At 33.3% G+C, this 19,781-nt stretch overlaps 1 protein-coding gene across 1 annotated transcript; it reads left to right on the plus strand.

Annotated features, from left to right (window-relative positions):
- The first annotated feature begins 1,942 nt into the window (after nucleotides 1-1,942).
- Nucleotides 1,943-6,929, plus strand: LOC149560228 (laccase-11-like). The gene is made up of 6 exons (XM_089824555.1): nucleotides 1,943-2,117; nucleotides 2,469-2,620; nucleotides 2,706-2,950; nucleotides 3,135-3,269; nucleotides 5,594-6,526; nucleotides 6,623-6,929. The coding sequence occupies exons 1-6, from the start codon at nucleotides 2,028-2,030 to the stop codon at nucleotides 6,751-6,753; spliced, it is 1,686 nt and encodes a 561-aa protein (XP_089680681.1). The 5' UTR covers nucleotides 1,943-2,027; the 3' UTR covers nucleotides 6,754-6,929.
- Nucleotides 6,930-19,781: the final 12,852 nt, after the last annotated feature.

Consider the following 19,781-nt stretch of genomic DNA (forward strand, 5'->3'; position numbering starts at 1 on the left):
TAGCCAATAGGTAGTTTCTAGACTTGCTTTGAGTTGGGTTGTTTATACATTTCAATTATTATTATTAAAATAGTATAGTTGAATATGTATATTTTACTTGTGATTGTTTTGGTTAATGCCTACATAGTTTAACAACTAATATTATGACTTTGTAAAACTATATGAATATGGTCCTTGCTATCTTTATATTTCAACTTTAGATAATGATACTTCTTTTTATTTTTAGGTCCCCTATATATTGAAGAGGGTGCCCCAAACAGATTGAGATTATTGTGCCTATTGAACCTTCCAACTTTGTATTCTAATAAAAAAACATCAAAATTACAAATATGTTTGTACCACTCAAAATAAGAAAACGAAATTATATACTCAATGACATATTTATCGTAGTATGATAACATAATTATCAACAAAATTAAAAATAAATATAGGGCACAAGGAAAAGTGCGTAGGCTCCGCTTTTCCATTCTAGAAAATGGAGCATCAGCATCAACATCAAAATCAAAATCAGCAACCAGATGATTGAAAAGGAAATCAGATTCTAACGAAACTAAGTTAAAATACAATCCTTTTCAGGAGAAAAAAGAAATAAAATGTTGTTGAATTTTTCTGGTACAGGAGGAGATGCATATGAAATTACTTTGATTAACAATGTCATCTTCTACCTATAAACACAACTGAAGGTACGAGAAGTGTGTTTCTAAGTATTTAATATTGGAAGCAAACAAGAGATTCAAGCGAAGCATGAAAATGACAGGGCAAAATGATAAAACTTCATAGAAAAGTGAAGAAACGTCAAATGGATACGCCAAAGTGGTGGAGAGAAAATCTTTTGCTTTAAGCCTTAGGAATGAGTTGTAGATTCTCTTCTTAGACTACAGTGATGTTCTATACATTAGTTGTTTTAACTTGTGGGGGAATGCTTGTCCTTTTTAAGGAAAATGGTAGCAAATGGATTTGATCTATATGATACATTTTAAGTTTTGATACATTTAGATGGTTTATTTAAAATCACATTGTAGATGTGTTTTATGAAAAAGGTTAATACATTTCGTAAGAATTATTAAAACAAAAGTTTATACGGAGTGTTATAAAATAAGGAAAGTTATAAGCTATATAATCGAGCCTTTTAAATATCATACACAAAGGGAAAAATGGAGCTTAGAAAAAATATGTGACTTTGATTATTTAATACTTTTATCCAAGGAATCAAGTCTTAGTGTATGATATTTAAGCTGTCCCATAAAACCCTCAGCTAATGACACTGGTTATGTATGGAGCTTAGACATCAAGATTTGGATATTACATCGTTTGCTATCTATGAGTTCTAAACAAACAATCAGGCTAGTTGTGAGTGGAATGCTGACCCTCCATTTAAAAGATTCCAAAGCAATTGGAATGATAGCAAAACTTTGATTTGTATCGATGACTCATTTCATTATTATGTTAGTAAATGGATAGTATAGAAGACTCATTTCAATATCATGTTAGTAGATAAATCTTACGATACAGCAATGAACCAATACAATTTCAAATGAACCACCTTAACAAATCAAAACTTAGAATTAGGCAAGAGCCTACAACACAATGGTAAATTGTGAGCCTCTTATCGGAGAAGTCATAGATTTGAATATACTCGCGCTCAAAAAATAATAATAATAATTAATCTTAGCTTTAGCCTCTTACTGATAAAAAAATCAAAACTTAGAACAAAGAATAAATTTTAAATAGTAAAAAATCAAAATCAAAATCAAAACTTAGAATAAATAATAAATTTTAAATAGTAAATCACCTCGAAGAAGTGAAAGCTTAGAGTAAGTGACAAACTATAAAACCTACGGCTTGGCGGAGTGGCTATGCATGGGGCTTAGAGATCAAGTATTGTGTATTACGTCGCTTGGTGGTGTAAGTTTTGTATGAGGAGAAGGGTACAAAATGAGAGAAACTCAAGTACCTAGCAGAGACACAACGAGAAGCAAAGACAGGTGGCAGGTCATACATTCTCTGCAATCATTTGGAGAAGAGCAATGTTGGCTTCTGGTTCTATCTTTGTGGTGGTACTTCTGCTGGTCACAACTTCAATTGCAGAGGGGAAAACCAAGACTTACAAATTCGACGTGGGTTTGATCTTTCTTGCATGTTTTTGTATTGGGTTTGTCTAGAGTTGCATGTTCTTGTATTGGGTTTGTCTAGAGTTGAATGCTTTTGGATTGGGTTTGTGTAAAATTGCAATGGGTTTGTCTAAAGTTGCAACTCTTTGTATTGGGTCTGTTTGGAGTTGCATGTTTTCATATTGGGTTTGTTCAGGAGGCTTGAAAATTGTGTAAAGTTGCATGTTTTGAAGTGGGTTTGTTCAGGAGGCTTTAAAATTGTGTAGAGTTGCATGTTATTGTATTGGATTTGTTTGGGAGGCTTGAAATTTGTGTTGATTTTATGAAACATTGAGTGGATTTGGATTGGTTTTGCAGATACAATTGAAGAATGTTAGTAGACTTTGTCATACAAAGTCCATTGTGACAGCGAATGGGCAATTCCCTGGTCCAACTATATATGCAAGAGAGGGTGACACAGTGCTCATCAATGTCACCAATCATGTGAAGTACAATATGTCCATACACTGGTATGAACTCTATGTTATTACTATTGTTTGATATTTGTGTATGCTTTGTGATGGGTATTAATTATGATTGGAGTTGTTATTGAAGGCACGGTATAAGGCAGCTGAGGACTGGATGGGCTGATGGGCCCGCTTATATCACTCAATGCCCTATTCAAACTGGGCAGTCTTATACTTACAACTTTACTATCACTGGACAAAGAGGGACTCTCTTCTGGCATGCCCATATTCTATGGTTGAGAGCAACTGTTTATGGAGCGGTTGTTATTTTGCCCAAAGTAAATGTGTCTTATCCATTCCCAAAACCCCACAAAGAATTCACAGTGATTCTAGGTGAGCGAAAGTCTAATCTACTATTGAAATAGATTTGATCTAATCTCATGATTACTCAAGGCAATAGTATTGGTACCGAGTTATGGTTTCTGTTGGGAAAGGCTTAAGTTCCAGCTACATTAACTACAACATGTGGGCTTTCTGTGATGGAGCAATTCTGAGCTGTGATTTGTCTTGAGTGCAGGTGAATGGTGGAACTCGGATGTGGAGGGTGTTATAAATGAAGCACTTCAATCAGGAGGAGCTCCCAATGTGTCTGATACTCACACCATCAATGGAAAACCAGGGCCATTAGGCACCTTCACATGTCCTACCAAAGGTAAGAATAGAGCTATATATCTTTCGTAAACATAATAAATAAGATTTTGGGGAGATCTTTAATTTTCTCTAAAGAGGTAGTAAACCTTATTGCTAATTTCATAATATAATAAAAAGTTAGAGATAAAAATTGTCATATGATTTTGATTCATCACTATAGAGCGTATATGTATTGATTTTTTGAAGTATTTTATTTTATACAAAGTTGATGAGAGTGCATCTAAAATATGCACATCTCCTATATGAATACAAATTTTCAAATAGTATTATATTTTTTTATGACAATTGTCTTGTTACTAACATTATGATTATCTCTTGTTAACAAGAACTCAACATTGATGGAAAATGAATTACAAGATTTAAACAATTGACATTAAGAGCAATTCCTTGCAAGAAATCATACATTTGTTATAACAAGTGTTCTTCATCCCTTGCATATATAACTTCATAAATAGTTAAAGAACCTTTATTGAATATCTATTATACCTGAGTGTTCTATATGGCATACATCTTAATTAGTGACACATCACTACATAAAAAAAAACTACATATAAAGAAGATGAAATTCATCCATTTCTTCCTAATTGCATGTGACATCCATTTGTTTTGCACACAAGCATTTTGATATCATAGAAATGAGAACTATCAACTTAGTCCAACCGATACAATGAAATTCAAGTTCCCAAATCTCACAACTATACAATATTATTGGTGACATGAAAATCCTCTCAAGAAGATTAAGTGCAATGTAAACCTTTTATAATCTCTCTTTAACAAGAAGATGAATATTCAAGGGAGGCCCCATGAAAGATATGCAAACATAATTACAATAGTAACCACTATAACTAGATCTTATTTAGAAACAAGATTAGTTGGATGCTTCTTACATAATTATATTACAAATCATCATCATAATTCTACTCGAATTCAATTATAAACCAAAAGTATCACATTTGAAATGAACTCAATATATCTATATGATATGAGAAAACTACCACTTTGTGTGACATGAGAATAGTATCATCTAAAAATAATAATATATTTTACAATATCAATATAATTATTGTTGTGCACATGGTTTAATAGTAAAATAGTCAATCATTTGAAAAGTGAGAGCATAAAACCTATACTAAAAATATGCACTAGCTCAAGGAGTCCCCCATCACCTCATCCATATGAGAAAATGTGATAAGCAATCATCTAAATTTGTCCATAAAACAAATAGTGCAATTTGAACAATAGTGTGTGAGTGTATGTGTGCATGGTAGTACATATGTACAAAACATGTGTAATTACGTTGTAATTATATGCATAGTATGTAATTTCCACCACAACAAGGCCTCCAAGAGAGCATTGCACACTCACTATAGTGCTCAATTTTGTACATGAACCATCACTAGATTGTTAGCTCTTCCATTGGTATAATGATATAGATCTTTAACACTTGAAAGTAATGTCATATGTTCAAGTCCTACAAGGGGTACAACATGTATGTCTCATATTAGAAGCACAAGTATCCCTACATACAAAAAGTATGGGTTAGTCTCATATTCTACAAACCATCTGTGGACCCAAAAACAGATTGCCCAATACAATAGACTACAAAGAGATTCCTCTCCACCCCTCAAAAACAGATAAGCTTTGACTGCAGTAAATGAGCATGTATAAAATATCTATTATAATTGTTTGTATGTGAGCTAACTTCCATCTCAAGCCGGCTTCCAATAGAATATGAGGCATTCATTATAAGACACAATCCTATACATAAACCATCATTCGATAATTCAAGATATTTGATTGCTCTGATGATAGAGAAGTCAATTTTTTCAAAAAGAAATAAGGTCAAAGTTTACAAGAAGAAGAATATATATGTCTAGTATTAGAAGCACAATTAGATACCTTCACAAATACTATAAACTCAATGTAAAACCCCAAAACAGGTCGCCAATTATGATAAAAAGACTTTATATCCTTCCCCTCAACCATAGATATGTTTTAACAATGCATGTTGGGTTATTTCATATCCTTCCCCTCAACCATAAATAAGTTTTGATAACAATCCGATAAATATAATATAACTCAACATTCTTTGATAAGTATTTTAATTGATCTAATGACGGAGATGTCAAATTCTTGGAAAGAATCCCAAGTTCAAATTCTACACCAAAAAGAATATATATGAATATAAATTATATATATGTCTTGTATTGCTCTTACATTTTGAAATGCTATAAACTCATGTCCCTCACCTCAACCATAGATAAATTTTGACAACAATGCACATGAAGTGGGTTATATAACCAAAAACACTCTTGTCATATGCAGATACTTTTGTGCTTCCGGTGCAGCAGGGAAAGACCTACTTGCTAAGAATAATCAATGCTGCCCTGAACGACGAGCTCTTCTTTGATGTTGCCAGTCACAAACTCACAGTAGTGGAGGTAGACGCCACCTACACCAAACCATTCGACACAACATCCGTAGTAATTGCTCCGGGACAGACCACAAACGTTCTACTCCAAGCAAACCAGAAACCAGGGAGGTATTTCATGGCGGCTCGCACCTACATGGACGCCCCTGTTCCCACAGACAACAGAATGGCCACTGCAATCCTCCAATACATCAACACACCCAATTCATCTCTCTCCTCCAACTCCATTGAAATGCCCCAAATCCCCTTCCCAAACGACACCTCATCCGCCACCAAATTCAGCAAAGCCATCAGAAGCCTCAATTCCCCCCAATTCCCAGCAAAGGTGCCTCGCAAAGTAAACCGCACTCTGTTCTTCACAGTCGGTCTTGCAATGGATTCATGCTCAACTTGTGCTAATGGCAGCCGCATTTCTGCAGCAATCAACAATGTGAGCTTTGTGATGCCCAAAATTGCCCTTCTGCAAGCACATTATAACAACATCAATGGGGTTTTTACCACAGATTTCCCAGACAAACCTCCCGTGCCCTTCAATTACACGGGCAGCTCGCCGAAGAATCTGATTGCATCCAAAGGAACAAGACTCGCTCGATTATCATACAATTCAACGGTGCAGTTGATTCTTCAGGACACCAGCGTTTTGACGACAGAAAACCATCCGATTCATCTCCATGGCTTCAATTTCTTCATTGTTGGATCGGGGTTTGGCAATTATGACCCCATTAAAGACCCAGCGAGCTTTAATTTGGTGGATCCTCCGGAGCGTAATACAGTGGCTGTTCCAACAGGTGGTTGGAGCGCCATAAGATTTACAGCTGATAATCCAGGTGGGTATGCACCGAATTCTTTCATTTTGCCCTTATCTCCTTCACATTTTGCATATAATTCTGTCATCTGATGGATGAATTGGTGTATTTTTGCAGGGGTGTGGTTTATGCATTGTCATCTGGAAGTACACACGACTTGGGGATTGAAGATGGCTTTTGTGGTAGAGAATGGGAAGGGACCCAATCAATCCATATTGCCTCCCCCGAATGATCTTCCCAAATGCTAGATTTCTACTGAGTATGTACAGTTTCGAATAAGAAACATGACTTCAAAAGTCTAAAAGGACTGCCAAATAAGTTTTGTATCGGCTTAAATGGCTCATGTAATCGGAAAACTGCTTTGGAAGCAAAGTAGAAGATATTATTATGAATGATAAAGGTTTTCTTATTCTCAGTTTGCTGATCCCAGTGAATAATTTTTCTCCTAATTATTACTTGCTCTAAGTAATCTTGTGATACTAATTAAAAACTTTTCTTTTCAAATAGTTTAAATTTATCAATTTTAAATTTAATTATAAAATAATACATTGTTCATAGTTAGGTGCAAGATTTTTTACTTAATAATTTCTATAAAATACTTTTACAATTTTAATTCTTATAATTGTAAAACATTATAGTTTTCCGGAGTTATATTTTTAATAATGTGACATATCATTTTAACTTTGATACTTTTAAAGATTTTTAATATTGTATTTTTAATATTATATTTTACAAATTAACTTTTTCCATTTAATTAAAAATATTATATATACTAATGTTATACAATCTTTAGGCAAAAGCCTACAAGGCAATGGTAACTTGCGAGCCTCTCATGTGGGAGGTCTTGGGTTCGAATCTACCTTCACTTAACATTTAATAATAATTAATTCCAACAAATGATAATTAAGCTAGGCTTCGGCATTTACCGATCTATATATATATATATATATATATATATATATAACTAAAATTTATAGACAAGTACTAAGCCATTATATGACACTTGTTGAATAAAGTTGGAATAAATTATGTATGGAAATTTTTTTTTATTATAGGTTTGAGAACTAATATACAATTGATTCAAATATATAATATAATTAATTCAAATATGACAAAATTGACCAACAAGAAGTAGAAATGTATTTCAATTTGACTTTTACAAAGTCTAAATGGACTCTATAGTAAATAGTTCATAAGATGGAACACTTGTACAATGTTTTGCAAATTAAGTGGGATTAATCTTGGAGAAAATTCTATAGTTAAATGTGTTTTAGTTGGGGTAGTTCTGAAAAAAGTGACCTCTTAAGTGTCTTTGTGAGCATCACCTACATACACTCAAAGTATTCCATTAATTCTCATGTTCTCATGAGAGACGGATTATTGTGAATCACTACTTATCAAACACAGGTCAATGAGTTTGACTAAAAAACTACACAGTTGAATCTGGATAACAATAACACTATGATATAGAGATTCAAAAAAAAAATTCTCTAGTATCATCTTATGAAAATATAATTAATTGTCAAAGGGCCCTTGGTCTACTAGTGAAGTTGAATGACTCAAAAAGAACCCTTGAGGGATTAAGTCTTGTTGAGTGCAAGGCCCCCAACATCAAAAGGGATGAGGCCAGGATCTTGCCCCTGACGAATTTGGCAGAATGGATACCCCTCAATCCTTGATTCTTAAATGAAGAGCCTAGCCATAAGGTTGAACCTTCAACAAAAAAAATAATAATTAATTATTAAATTAAAAAGCATTACGGTAATTCTGTCAATGTGAATCATAATATTTCTGTCTATTTTTCAATTTACATTTCACATACAAAGTATACTAATTGACACAATCAAATACATATTTTTTACATTTCCTTACATAAATATCTTGAATTAAGTACACACCTTCAAGCTTTCTCAAAACCCTTGGTAGAGTGTAGCTCCTTAGTTTAAAATCTTGAGTTCCTAGATTATGAACTTTCAAATCATAAATCCCCTAAATTATTGGACAATATTCCATGCAAAACCATTCATAATGTTCTATAAAGTTGATTCATTACCTTCAAAAGGTGTAATTTTCTAGAACTACAAAATTTTAAATTAATCAAATAATAATTCATATTCAGCTCACTAGATCCCTTTTTGTTTTCAAAAACCAAACTTCACAATATATGAATTATTTAGCTTTGTTAATATAAAAATGAAAGGCTTGAAATATACATATTTTATACAACGCTATCTTTGAGTGAAAAGTTGTCTTTTGATAACAAAAAATCCTATAGTCCACAAGCTTAAAGATTGAAATAAACAAATTTTGACAAAAGCTTTTATCAAGTGGATCCTAATACTTAACATAGGCTAAGTTAACATCGTGTGATTTGAGTTTGAATTTGATTTTTTTCCTGTAAACATTGACTTAAGTTCTACAAGTCCAATTTATGTGATCTCTTTTTTCTTATCTAGTGATAATTTTAATTTATCATGTCTTTGTTATTATTGTTTTAAAAAATATAATACATTCTCATGTTAAGAATCAACTTTGACCTTATTGCAAGATTTTTTTTTTTTAACAAACAATGTGTGAGCACTAGAGAGTACCCTTAATATAACCAAGTTTGGATACCCTAAGCAGTATCAGAGAAGTACTTATGGAAATCTCTATTTTAGCAAGGTTTGCAACCACAATTCAAATTTTGATTTCATGAACATGCAAAACATCTAGATGCAAGGATTCAATATGAGACATAGCTCCCTCAATTTGTGTTTCAAATTAAGAAATCAATAAATGTCTATAGACTAAAAGGAGCACCAGGGATTTCTAGAGATCCCATTTAGGGGAGGTCTGTCTTAGAGGTTTCTCATCATTTTTCTTCTACACCAAATGTGTTGGGTGCTCCTCCTTTTTTCCCTCGATTTTTTTGTGTCTTTCTATCCTTTCCAAATAAATTTTTTCTTAAATGGGAGGCCCATCGAATACCTAGTGCTGGGAAATCTTTAAGTATCCATGTTTCATGGAAAGTGCCTCATGTGAGAGAGTTTCATGATACTTTGCCTCTCCCCAAGGATGCTATGATGTTTAGTGGCCATTCAATTTTCAACAAAACATCTAGGAAGATTCCCAAGAAGCATCATCATCACAAAAGAAGAGTAAGCAGTGAAAATACTTCTTCCAATAAAAATACTCATCGATTGGGTAGTGGTCCATCAAAAGTGTCATTTACTAAAATATTAGGCTAGTTGTAGAGAATGGTAGTTTGAGATTAACATTTCCCAAAAAGATCCTTTTGTCCCAAGTCTCAAAGTTCTCTAATAGAGCACTAATATGTAATTTTTGGAATTGGACCTTGTATTTCAAATCTTCTTGAATGGTGTTATGTTTCTTGGTCAAAGTTTAATAAAGTATCCTATGATGACAATACGAAAGGTTTTTCCATTATGATTTTTTCATATAAGATAGAGAAGGATCTAATTCATAGTCACAAAAACTAGTTTATGATAGACTTTGGTCTTCATTCTCTTCGTTGTGCTCTACATTTGATCCTTCTACTAATTGTATTTAGCTTGTCTCTTTCTAGTTTTCACTAACTTGATCTCTGCTAGAACTCATAGATTTGGAGGTAGTTGTGACATTAGAAAACCAAGTAGGTAACTTTATAAAACATGACCTAAGACCTTTTGAGAAACCACATTTCTCCATTAAAACTTGTGCTCTTTTGGACTTAGAAAAGCAATGTCTTATGGAACCCTGGGGTTCTACTCTATATGGATTCTAGAAATGAAAGATAATTACTGATAATCTAATCAAAGTCCATGTGAACATACATTTATTTGGTCATTGATCTTCTCAATGTTAAGATAATATCAATCAAATTGACTTAATTTTTGAAGACTTCTCTATTGAAAATAATTATGCAATTTTATTTTGTCTTTGATGTTACACAAAAGTCAAGCCTTACCAAGCAAGTTAGAGATTGTTGAGCTCACTCGAGCATTGAATACAATTTCCTATGTATGCCAAGCATTCTAGTCATAACCAAGTTCAGAGTTAGTTCTAATTGATCTCATTCTTGTATCAAAGGAAGATCTTGTGTCAACCAAGTTCACTCGGTTACTAAAGGAAAGTTGGCATGGATCCTAAGTTGACTGAGTTCACTCGGTTACCAAAGGAAAGTTAGTTCAAAATCAATAATGACTGAGTTGGGTTAGTTAACTAAGAGTTTCTCTTAGTTGACTGAGTATTCAATTCTATGTTAGCCAACTGATAGCATATTGAGTTTGATTGAATTATTGGTTAATGCTAGCTGACTTAAGGGATAAAAATTGTTTGTTCAAAAGTAAATTCAAGATGGCTTGAAAATTTTATTCATATAAGTATAAGGTCAAGTTGAGGATTGAAGATGATAAATTAAGGAAGTGAATTGGAAGGATATTAGAGTATCCAAGTTGACCGAGCTGCAAAGAACATTCTGATCAAAGAGGATCAATTATTCAAGCTAGAATAGAGATTTAAAATCAGAAAAGATAGTCACATCGACAATCAGGTCAAGTCATTGTTACTCTCTAATAATTGTAGAAGTGAATCAAATCTCCTAACAGAGTTAGCCTAACAACTATTTGCCAAATCTTCTAACAAGGTGGCATTTCTAGATTGAAGTGTCTAAAGACCTCTAACAAGGCCATTCCTAAAAGGGTGAATTAAATCCTTTAACAGGGTCACATCTAACAGTATATTTTGTAACCTTTAACCAAGCTTCGCTCCTAATAGGGTTCACTTCAGAAGAGTGAAAAATAGTAACTAGTTGCAATTGGTGGTTTTCCCAAATTGGGTTTCCACATTAAATCTTGGTGTCTCATGTATTCATGTTATTTTCTTTATGTTTTTGCAACTAAGTTAAGTAAGGCTAATCACATTTAAATATCTTAAGATCTTCATGTTCAGTGTTAACCGAGTGACAGTAATATATTCATTGTTAACCGAGTTACAATAGAATATGTAGTGTTAATCGAGTTACAACAATTTATTGGTTTTATGTTGTGTTGACATCTTAAAAGGACTTTTGGATTTGCTTTTATGGTAACTAATTCACCCCTCCCCTCTTAGTTACTCATTTCCATTTCCAACAATTGGTATCAAAGCATTTGGTGCTTGTAGATAATGTTTCAAGGACCTAAGCTAAAGATCAAGATGGCTTATAGAAGGGAGACTCCTAAGTTGAATGTAGATAACTTCCAAGCATGGTAGGAACTCATGTAGCTACATTTGGAAACCATTGGAGACACATGCCTGAAATATTTGGATAACAACTATGTGGAACCTACTAGACCTTTGTCTATGGATCAAATTGTGAAAAACAAGACTCATAACATAATGATGATTGACATTGCCTCTACTCTCAATTATGTTGAATTTGATGAAGTCAAAGATTGTTCTATTGCTCATGAAATGTGGAACAAGTTGAAGGATATCTATGGAGGAGATGATAATGTGAGGAGAGCTAGGGCTGAAAGTCTAAGAGGTCAATTTGATTAGACGAAGATGAGAGAAGATAAAAATAGTGCACAATATAGTGAAAGAATCAATGCAAGTGTAAGTTCAATTAGAGCCTCGAGAGGGAAAATAGATGATGTGATAGTAGTCAACATGGTACATAGAACTCTACTTCCTATTTATGCAATTATAATCTCAACTTTTTAAGAGATGAGATGTGATCCTAAAAATGATATAACTTTGGATGACTAGTGGAAAGGTTGACAATCTCTAAGTTAGATAACTTTGATAATTATGTTCCTAAATCTAGGAGCATTGAGTTTGCATTTCAAGCTAAGCTATCACTCAAGAAGAAAGGTGGAAAATCTAAAAGAAAAAAGTCTGACACTGAAGATGAAGACAATTTTGATGATGAAATTGAAGTCACTAAAGCCCTACTTGCAAGAAGATTCCCTAAAGGCAAAGGAAAGTACAAAGGTAAAATACCTCTAATCTTTTTTTCTTGTGAAGAAGTTGGTCACATTGTTACAAGGTGTCCAAACAAAGAAGGCAATTAAGAAAAGAAGCATGATAAGTACAAAGGAAAGAAAGAAATCTAAAGCTATAAAGACTACAAGGAGAAAGGTAAGAAATCTTGTTACATGGCTAAGGATTCTGATAGTAGTGATGAAGATGAAATGGTTTAAATTGTTGTAAAAGATGAATCAGATGATGAAAATGATAATATGGCCCTCATTTCTCATATTAGCAAGAATGACACATGGATTATTGATAGTGGTTATTCTCACCACATGACTGGTGATAAATCTAAATTTGAGCACTTGGAACACTATGATGGAATGGGAGTGTAAGATTTTGAAGGAAGATGATGTGTTAACCAATTTCACTCAATTAACAAAGGAAAGTTGGCATGGGTCTTGAGTTGACCAAGTTCACTCGATTACCAAACAAAAGTCAATTTAGAATCAATATTGACCAAATTGGATCGGTTAATGAAGAGTTTCTTTGAGTTGACTAAGCACTCAATTCTATGTTTGTAATGCTACACTAAGCATAAACCAAAAACTTAAAAACAAAGAACAAGAACCATAAACGTAACATATTTTTTTAATTTAATTCCACTTAATACAAGAACAAATACACAGATTGAATCAGTCTCATTCTGAAAACCTCAAAATGAAAGATGATATCATCCAAGAACATATCCATTATAATGTGAATACATAAAGAATTTAGTACAATAATGAAGTACAATTTCATTTCTAATCACCTACGTCCAATATAGGGACTCTAAATACTGATTTAAGAAGTAACTTCAACAGTTATCTTTAGCTACTTGCTAAACAACTTGAAACTCCTGTAAAACACACAGAAATACAACACAACACAAAAAGGGGCTCAGTACACACTGAGTTGAAAAGTGTAATCCACCTGCATACATGTTAGAATAAACATATATATATCCATAATGTAGATATATGATCCACTTAACATAGTGCAGTTTCAAAATTAATATGCAAGAAGTAAACATTTACTTAACAGTGCAAAATTAAACTCGCACTAAGAATAACACGTAAATGAAACATATATATACTGAGGTGTCATCGTTATGGCACTAAGATACTGCATCCATGTATGGTATGCTCATAGTCAACACATAATGGGTTTCTCTATTATACTTGTCAAAGACAGAATAGAGATATGCCTTGTTCTCCGTACTTAACCATATAGGTTTAAGTCATAGGTAAGGCCAACTATCTTTTATATGTAATTAACCCACCCAATTCATTTTATAATTATCACTAAATTAATTAACTGAATAGGATAAACCAAATTCAGCCACCCCGATATATGTTCATCACAGCTATTCTTAAAATACACATCAAACAAATTTTCTAAGAATGTTCATGCTATAGATATAACTCAGTATTCAACATGATACTACATCCTTTAATCTATTCGAACACATCTTAACTTTGCCTATTTCCAAGGTATATGTAGACTACTATAACAACAGAAACAAATACTATAATAGTAAGAACTCGTAAATACAATTAAACTGACACATAAATTTAATGATATTTATTGATCTTAGTACTATACTATTTAACCATGTTGTCATAACAATCTATATCTATCCTTTGAAATAGCAAGATAGTAAGATCAAAGTACAGCTAATATTCTTGTTTTTTTTTTTTTTAAAATGAATTTCATCAACATATATCATAATCGAAACTTAATTTGAAATCAACTTTCCATATCAATAGTAACCGGAGAACAGTTCTGATACCCAATAAATAATAGAGTATAACTTTTAAAGTAAGAGAATTTCAATTCATTTCAATCTTTAACTGAATTAGAATACTTCGTAACAAATTCTTATCACCACAAACAATTTTCTACATAATCAAATTCAATCCTTGATTGAACAAAAGGGTCAATAACAATTGTTGCCACTCATGTTAACTATACATCTAAACTACTGTGATTTCAGTTCTAATCACAATCAAATTTTCGGGTTTACAAAACCTTAACAACAAAATCATTACACAAGGTAACTAACATCTGGAACTATGTTTTCCCCATATGAAAACATTCCCTTTTAAAACTTACAACATCATCAATCGACATCATTTAACATTTTCATATTACAAAGACCAACTTCTTTTATTTTTCTTTTTCTTTTGCCTTATAATAACTAATCAATTTACTAAATATAAAAGAGTGAATTAAAAATATCCAAGGAGTCGGTTATTGTCAAACAAGCATAGCTTATTATTAATTCTAAATAAACTGATTAACCAAAATCTTACTAATTGACATTTGATAACCATAGATAACTAAAGTTTCCACATTTTAATGCGACTGTTAAAATTGGATATGTACAGTTTTATAACTTATTCAAATCAGGAAATATACGGCTGTTATCTAATAAATCTTGCTACCAAGAACATGGATATTTCGAAAGCATGTTGTTTCAACTTTACGATAATAAATTCAAAACATTTCAATGTCTATAATTCCTTATTAGCTACCACAACCAAAACACATCTCCCCTAAATCGATGATAAGCTGCAACTCATTTTTTAAACATCACATATCAATTAAGACCCGACTGTTCATTCAAAAATTCATGAAATTGCAAGTTCATGCTAACTGTTTACCAAAATGTCGATGTCAACATTTACTACTGATTGTCAACATTCTTAAATATTCTTGTACTGAAATCGATACTATACAGATTTCTCATCCCAAAAGTATTGACTGCAATCCATTTAATGGTTGAGCCCAAATTTCCCTATATCTACTAAGCCAACAAAGTCTATTTAACATCTAAACTTTAATTCATGCAAACTATTTGATGTAATGACTGTTCCTAGGTTTTTGTAGATAACCATTTAACATTATGACTTAACCCTCGGTCCATGCAATGATGTACAGTCACAAGTATACAGTAGAAATATGCATATAGAAAATCCCATAATATATCACCATACCTCACATTTAAGTATGGATATATACAGAGCTGTGAGATACATAGAGCCCAGCTTTGCATATACCCATGCTTAAGTGTTAGATACTCTACATATCACTAATAACCGTGTATAAAAAAAATACTAAAATACAAATGCAATTATAAAGAGAGGGAGAATAGGGTAAGAAATTGCCCCTACTTGAGAGATAGTAGAGGGTATATGCTCAGCACCAAGAACTTCAGCAACTCGTCGTGAGAGCCAAAACCCAATTTAAATACCACACTTCCAAAATGCAGAGACCCAAATATTGGCTTGCAATAGAGGATATGATAATCAACAACAAAATCCAAATGAAATGTAACAAATAGACTGGTTGTGAGCAACTAAATGATGCTCAGCCTCATAAGCACGAATTCACTTTCAACAAAACCCTTCATAATGTCGATACCCCTGCAACAAGGGTCACAGATGTTAAACCAAACAGAGCAATGCGGCCAATATTTTGGCCCAAATTCAACAACAAAACTCAACTCACAACCAAATTGGCCGATAAAGACTTAAGTGCCTTAAATCCTCATTAACATGCATTCAATGCACTGTTACTCATCACAAAGCCAAGTATACAGCAATTCCACTACCTCCGCCATGTTTTGGCTATGTTCAAAGCAAATATCCCTTTGATATTAATGCATGCAAAACCCATTAGGTTTTATGTTATTTAAACCTCATTTCATAACATCAATAAAACAATTTGATATGTCCTAATCCACTAGAGTATGGTAATAGCCATGGGTTTAAGCCCCATTCAAAAACACAACATAAAACATATTGATGCCATATTTTAAAAACCCTTATAAAAACAAAAGAATGTATATATATATATATATATGCAAGGTAATCTACTAATATAAGATTACAAAACATATTAAGAAGAATACCCCTACCTATTGCATAAGTCACCAATAAATTTAAACCCAAGGTTATAATCCCCAAGCATAATTAAATGAATGACTGCTCAGTAGTAAAAGAGAAAAATGAATAAGTGTATATATTTCCTTAAGCTGATAACATCAAATAGAACTGTTTTATAAACAATTATACCTAGGAAAAGAAAATTCATATAGCATATCCTAAATTTAACATTGGCCAATAAATAACTCGCAATGTTTACAAATTAGTTTCGCCAAAACAACTGAAGTAAAACTTTCTAATATTAATCCAAAATATTGTGCATCGTAAAATCAGAGAATTCAAATATAGAATCCTGAGACAAGCTGAATATTCAGACATAAAACACATGTCCCAAGGACATTATCACCAAGTTCAACAGATAAAAAGAACATAATATCAGAGAAAAAATTATAACCACAAATTCCTAATATGCAGTAAAACCAAAGTAGTGGTCAGGCATGACAATGTTAGCTAGCTGATAGCATATTGAGTTTGATTAATTTATTAGTTAATGCTAGCCAACCTAAGGGATGAAAATTGCTTGTTCAAAAGTATATTCAAGCTGACTTGACAAGTCTATTCATATAAGTATAAGGTCAAGTTGAGGATTGAAGAGTGTGAAGCATGGAATTGAAGAAGATAAATTAAGGAAGCGAATTAGATGGATATCAGAGTATCCAAGTTGACCAAGATGCAAAGAACATTCTAATAAAAGAGGATCAAGTATTCAAGCTAGAATAGAGATCTAAAATCAGAAAAGATAGTTTCATCAACAACAAGGTAAATTCATTGTTACTCTCTAATAATTGTAGTAATGAATCAAATATTCTAACAGAGTTAGCCTAAAAACTATTTTCCAAATCCTCTAACAAGGTGGCATTTCTAGATTGAAGTGTCTAAAGACCTCTAACAAGGCCACTGCTAACAAGGTGAATTAAATCCTTTAGTAGGGTCACACCTAACAACGTGTTTTTAGAACCTTTAACTGGGTTGGCTCCTAACAAGCCTCACTTTAGAAGAGTGAAAAATAGTAACTAGCTACAATTGATGGTTTTCCCAAATTGGGTTTCCATGTTAAATCTAGGTGTCTCATGTGTTCATGTTATTTTTTTTATGTTTCTGCAACTAAGTTAAGTAAGGTTAATCACATTGAAATATCTTAATATTTGCATGTTCAATGCTAACCAAGTGATAGTAATATATTCAGTGTTAACCAGGTTATAATAGAATATGCAATGTTAACCAAGTTACAAGTTATTGGTTTTATATTATGTTGACATCTTAAAGAGACTTTTGGATCTGTTTTTGTGGTAACTGATTCACCTCGCCTCTCTTAGTTACTCCTTTCCATTTCCAACATTCTCATCACAATAAGAGTTGTGCACTCTCTCCCCAACTAGATTGTGCTCTAATACACAAGTCCTAGGGGGAATCCATTAGGGCCTAGAGATTTATATGCCTTCATGGAGAAAATAGACCTATGCACTTCCTCCTCTGTGACCTATTGAGAAAGATATAATATTCTCCTTCATCAATATCACATTACGTATGGAGTCAATTAACCACTTCATATCCTCCCTATTGTATACCCTATGCTCCTCCTTATAAGAATTTTGGAACTAACTACTCACCCAGTTACCAATCTCCTCCATCATTATCAATTTTTTTTTGTGGTAATCCATCACAGAGTCAATCATGTTTCTCCTTTTATGATTAGAGGCAAACCTATGGAAGAATGTTGTATTCCTATCCCCCAACTTTAGCCACAGGATTCTCAATCTTTGTTTCTAGAACATTTCCTCCCTATTCATTGTGTCTTTCCACATCCTCCTTCATTTTTCCTCTTCAATAATCATAACTTTTGAGGCTGAACCATCCCCCATCATCTTTTGGAGATTATCTTGCTAACCACCCCCTTGATCTTAAATATATCACCAAAGTATCTCTTATTCCAAGGTCAAACATTCCTTTTCACATTATCCAATTTAGTTGAGAGCCTGAACATTGCAGTACCCTCTCTCTCTCTCTCGCTATATATATATATATATATATATATATATTTCCACCACTCCTCTACACATTTTCTAAAGTCTGGGTGATACTGCCACATTATTTCATACCTAAAAGGCATTGGGCTCCCCTGCACCTCCTCTCTCCAATTGAGAAAGATAGGGGTGTGATTTGAGACTGTCCTAGGCAGTCCTATGAGAGTGGAAGAAGTCAGCCCATTCCAACCAACCAGAACAAGGAGTTTATAAAATTTGACATAAATGAGGTCTTCCCCCTTCCTATTATTTGACCATGTAAGATTGAACCCTCTCAACTCCAAATCCATCAAGTCATTTGTATTTATAAATTTGGCCAAATCCTTCATACTATTAGTAAAATTAACTACTCCTCCAGACTTCTCCAAGGGGTAAAATGGAGAATTGAAGTCGACCATACAAAAGGAGTTCCTAGAATGTGATAGGAATTCAAACAACTCCTCCCAGAGTTGGCATCTTCCTTGTCTTGAGTTTGGGGCATACACATTAATGAAATTCCAGATCTCCTAATCCTTCTTATGCTCAGTGATAAGGTAGCACTTAGAATTGTGAATTAATCTCCCTTTCCCAACACTAGGGTTCCAAAAGGTGGCCACTCCTCCCAAAGCTCCCTCTGCTTCACTATAACAATAACTATCCTCTGACCAAATATAAACCACAATATTATCCATATTTTCCAAGGATATTTTAACTTCTTGAATCAATAGGATATCTATCCTAGTATTAGCTATTTTTTATTTAAGCGCAAACTACTTCTGAGGAATATTCAACCCCTCATATTCCATGAAATGACAATCATTTCCTACACTTTATCATAGCCTCTAGGGTTGGTTGCCTGCCACTAGCCACCTCCCTTGCCATCTTCTTTGTCCTTATATTTTGCTTCGTCATCTTGCTTACATCCAGTTTCATTGCCTTCCCCACCTCTAGTTTCTTTGACACTCTAGTCTGTCTTCTGAGGTTTGTCATATTCCTTCATATATTCCCAGAGGGGAGTCAAAGGCTAATGTAGAAGTTATCATTGATTCCACCTGCTTGGCTTCAAGGGGGGATTCCTCATTCCAACTAAGAATATGGACCACCTCTTTGTCTACCAACTCAATCCCCTTGTCTTCCTTAATCTCCTTGCACATTCCCTCTAACTCCCCACAAACCTCCTCAATCACCTTATTTCGCATCAGATTTTTAGAAGATAATGTATTCCTTGCAGGAAGGGGAAAGGATCACCCCCATCAATGTCAACAATCTCTCCTTCCTCCACCACACCTAAAGACTCTCCCACCTCTAGAGGACTCTCAATGAGCATAAAGGGCTCCTCAACCC

This window comes from Cupressus sempervirens, chromosome 4 (assembly GCF_028749045.1).
Source record: "Cupressus sempervirens isolate cs-2001-9-10 chromosome 4, ASM2874904v1, whole genome shotgun sequence".
Lineage (NCBI taxonomy): Eukaryota > Viridiplantae > Streptophyta > Pinopsida > Cupressales > Cupressaceae > Cupressus > Cupressus sempervirens.

Bases quoted from the DNA above. Each gene is read 5' to 3' on its own strand.
- LOC149560228 (XM_089824555.1), top strand. From the start codon at position 2,028: ATGTTGGCTTCTGGTTCTATCTTTGTGGTGGTACTTCTGCTGGTCACA. The intron at 2,118-2,468 runs GTGGGTTTGATC...TTGGTTTTGCAG, and splicing joins CCAAGACTTACAAATTCGAC to ATACAATTGAAGAATGTTAG. The intron at 3,270-5,593 runs GTAAGAATAGAG...TGTCATATGCAG, and splicing joins CTTCACATGTCCTACCAAAG to ATACTTTTGTGCTTCCGGTG.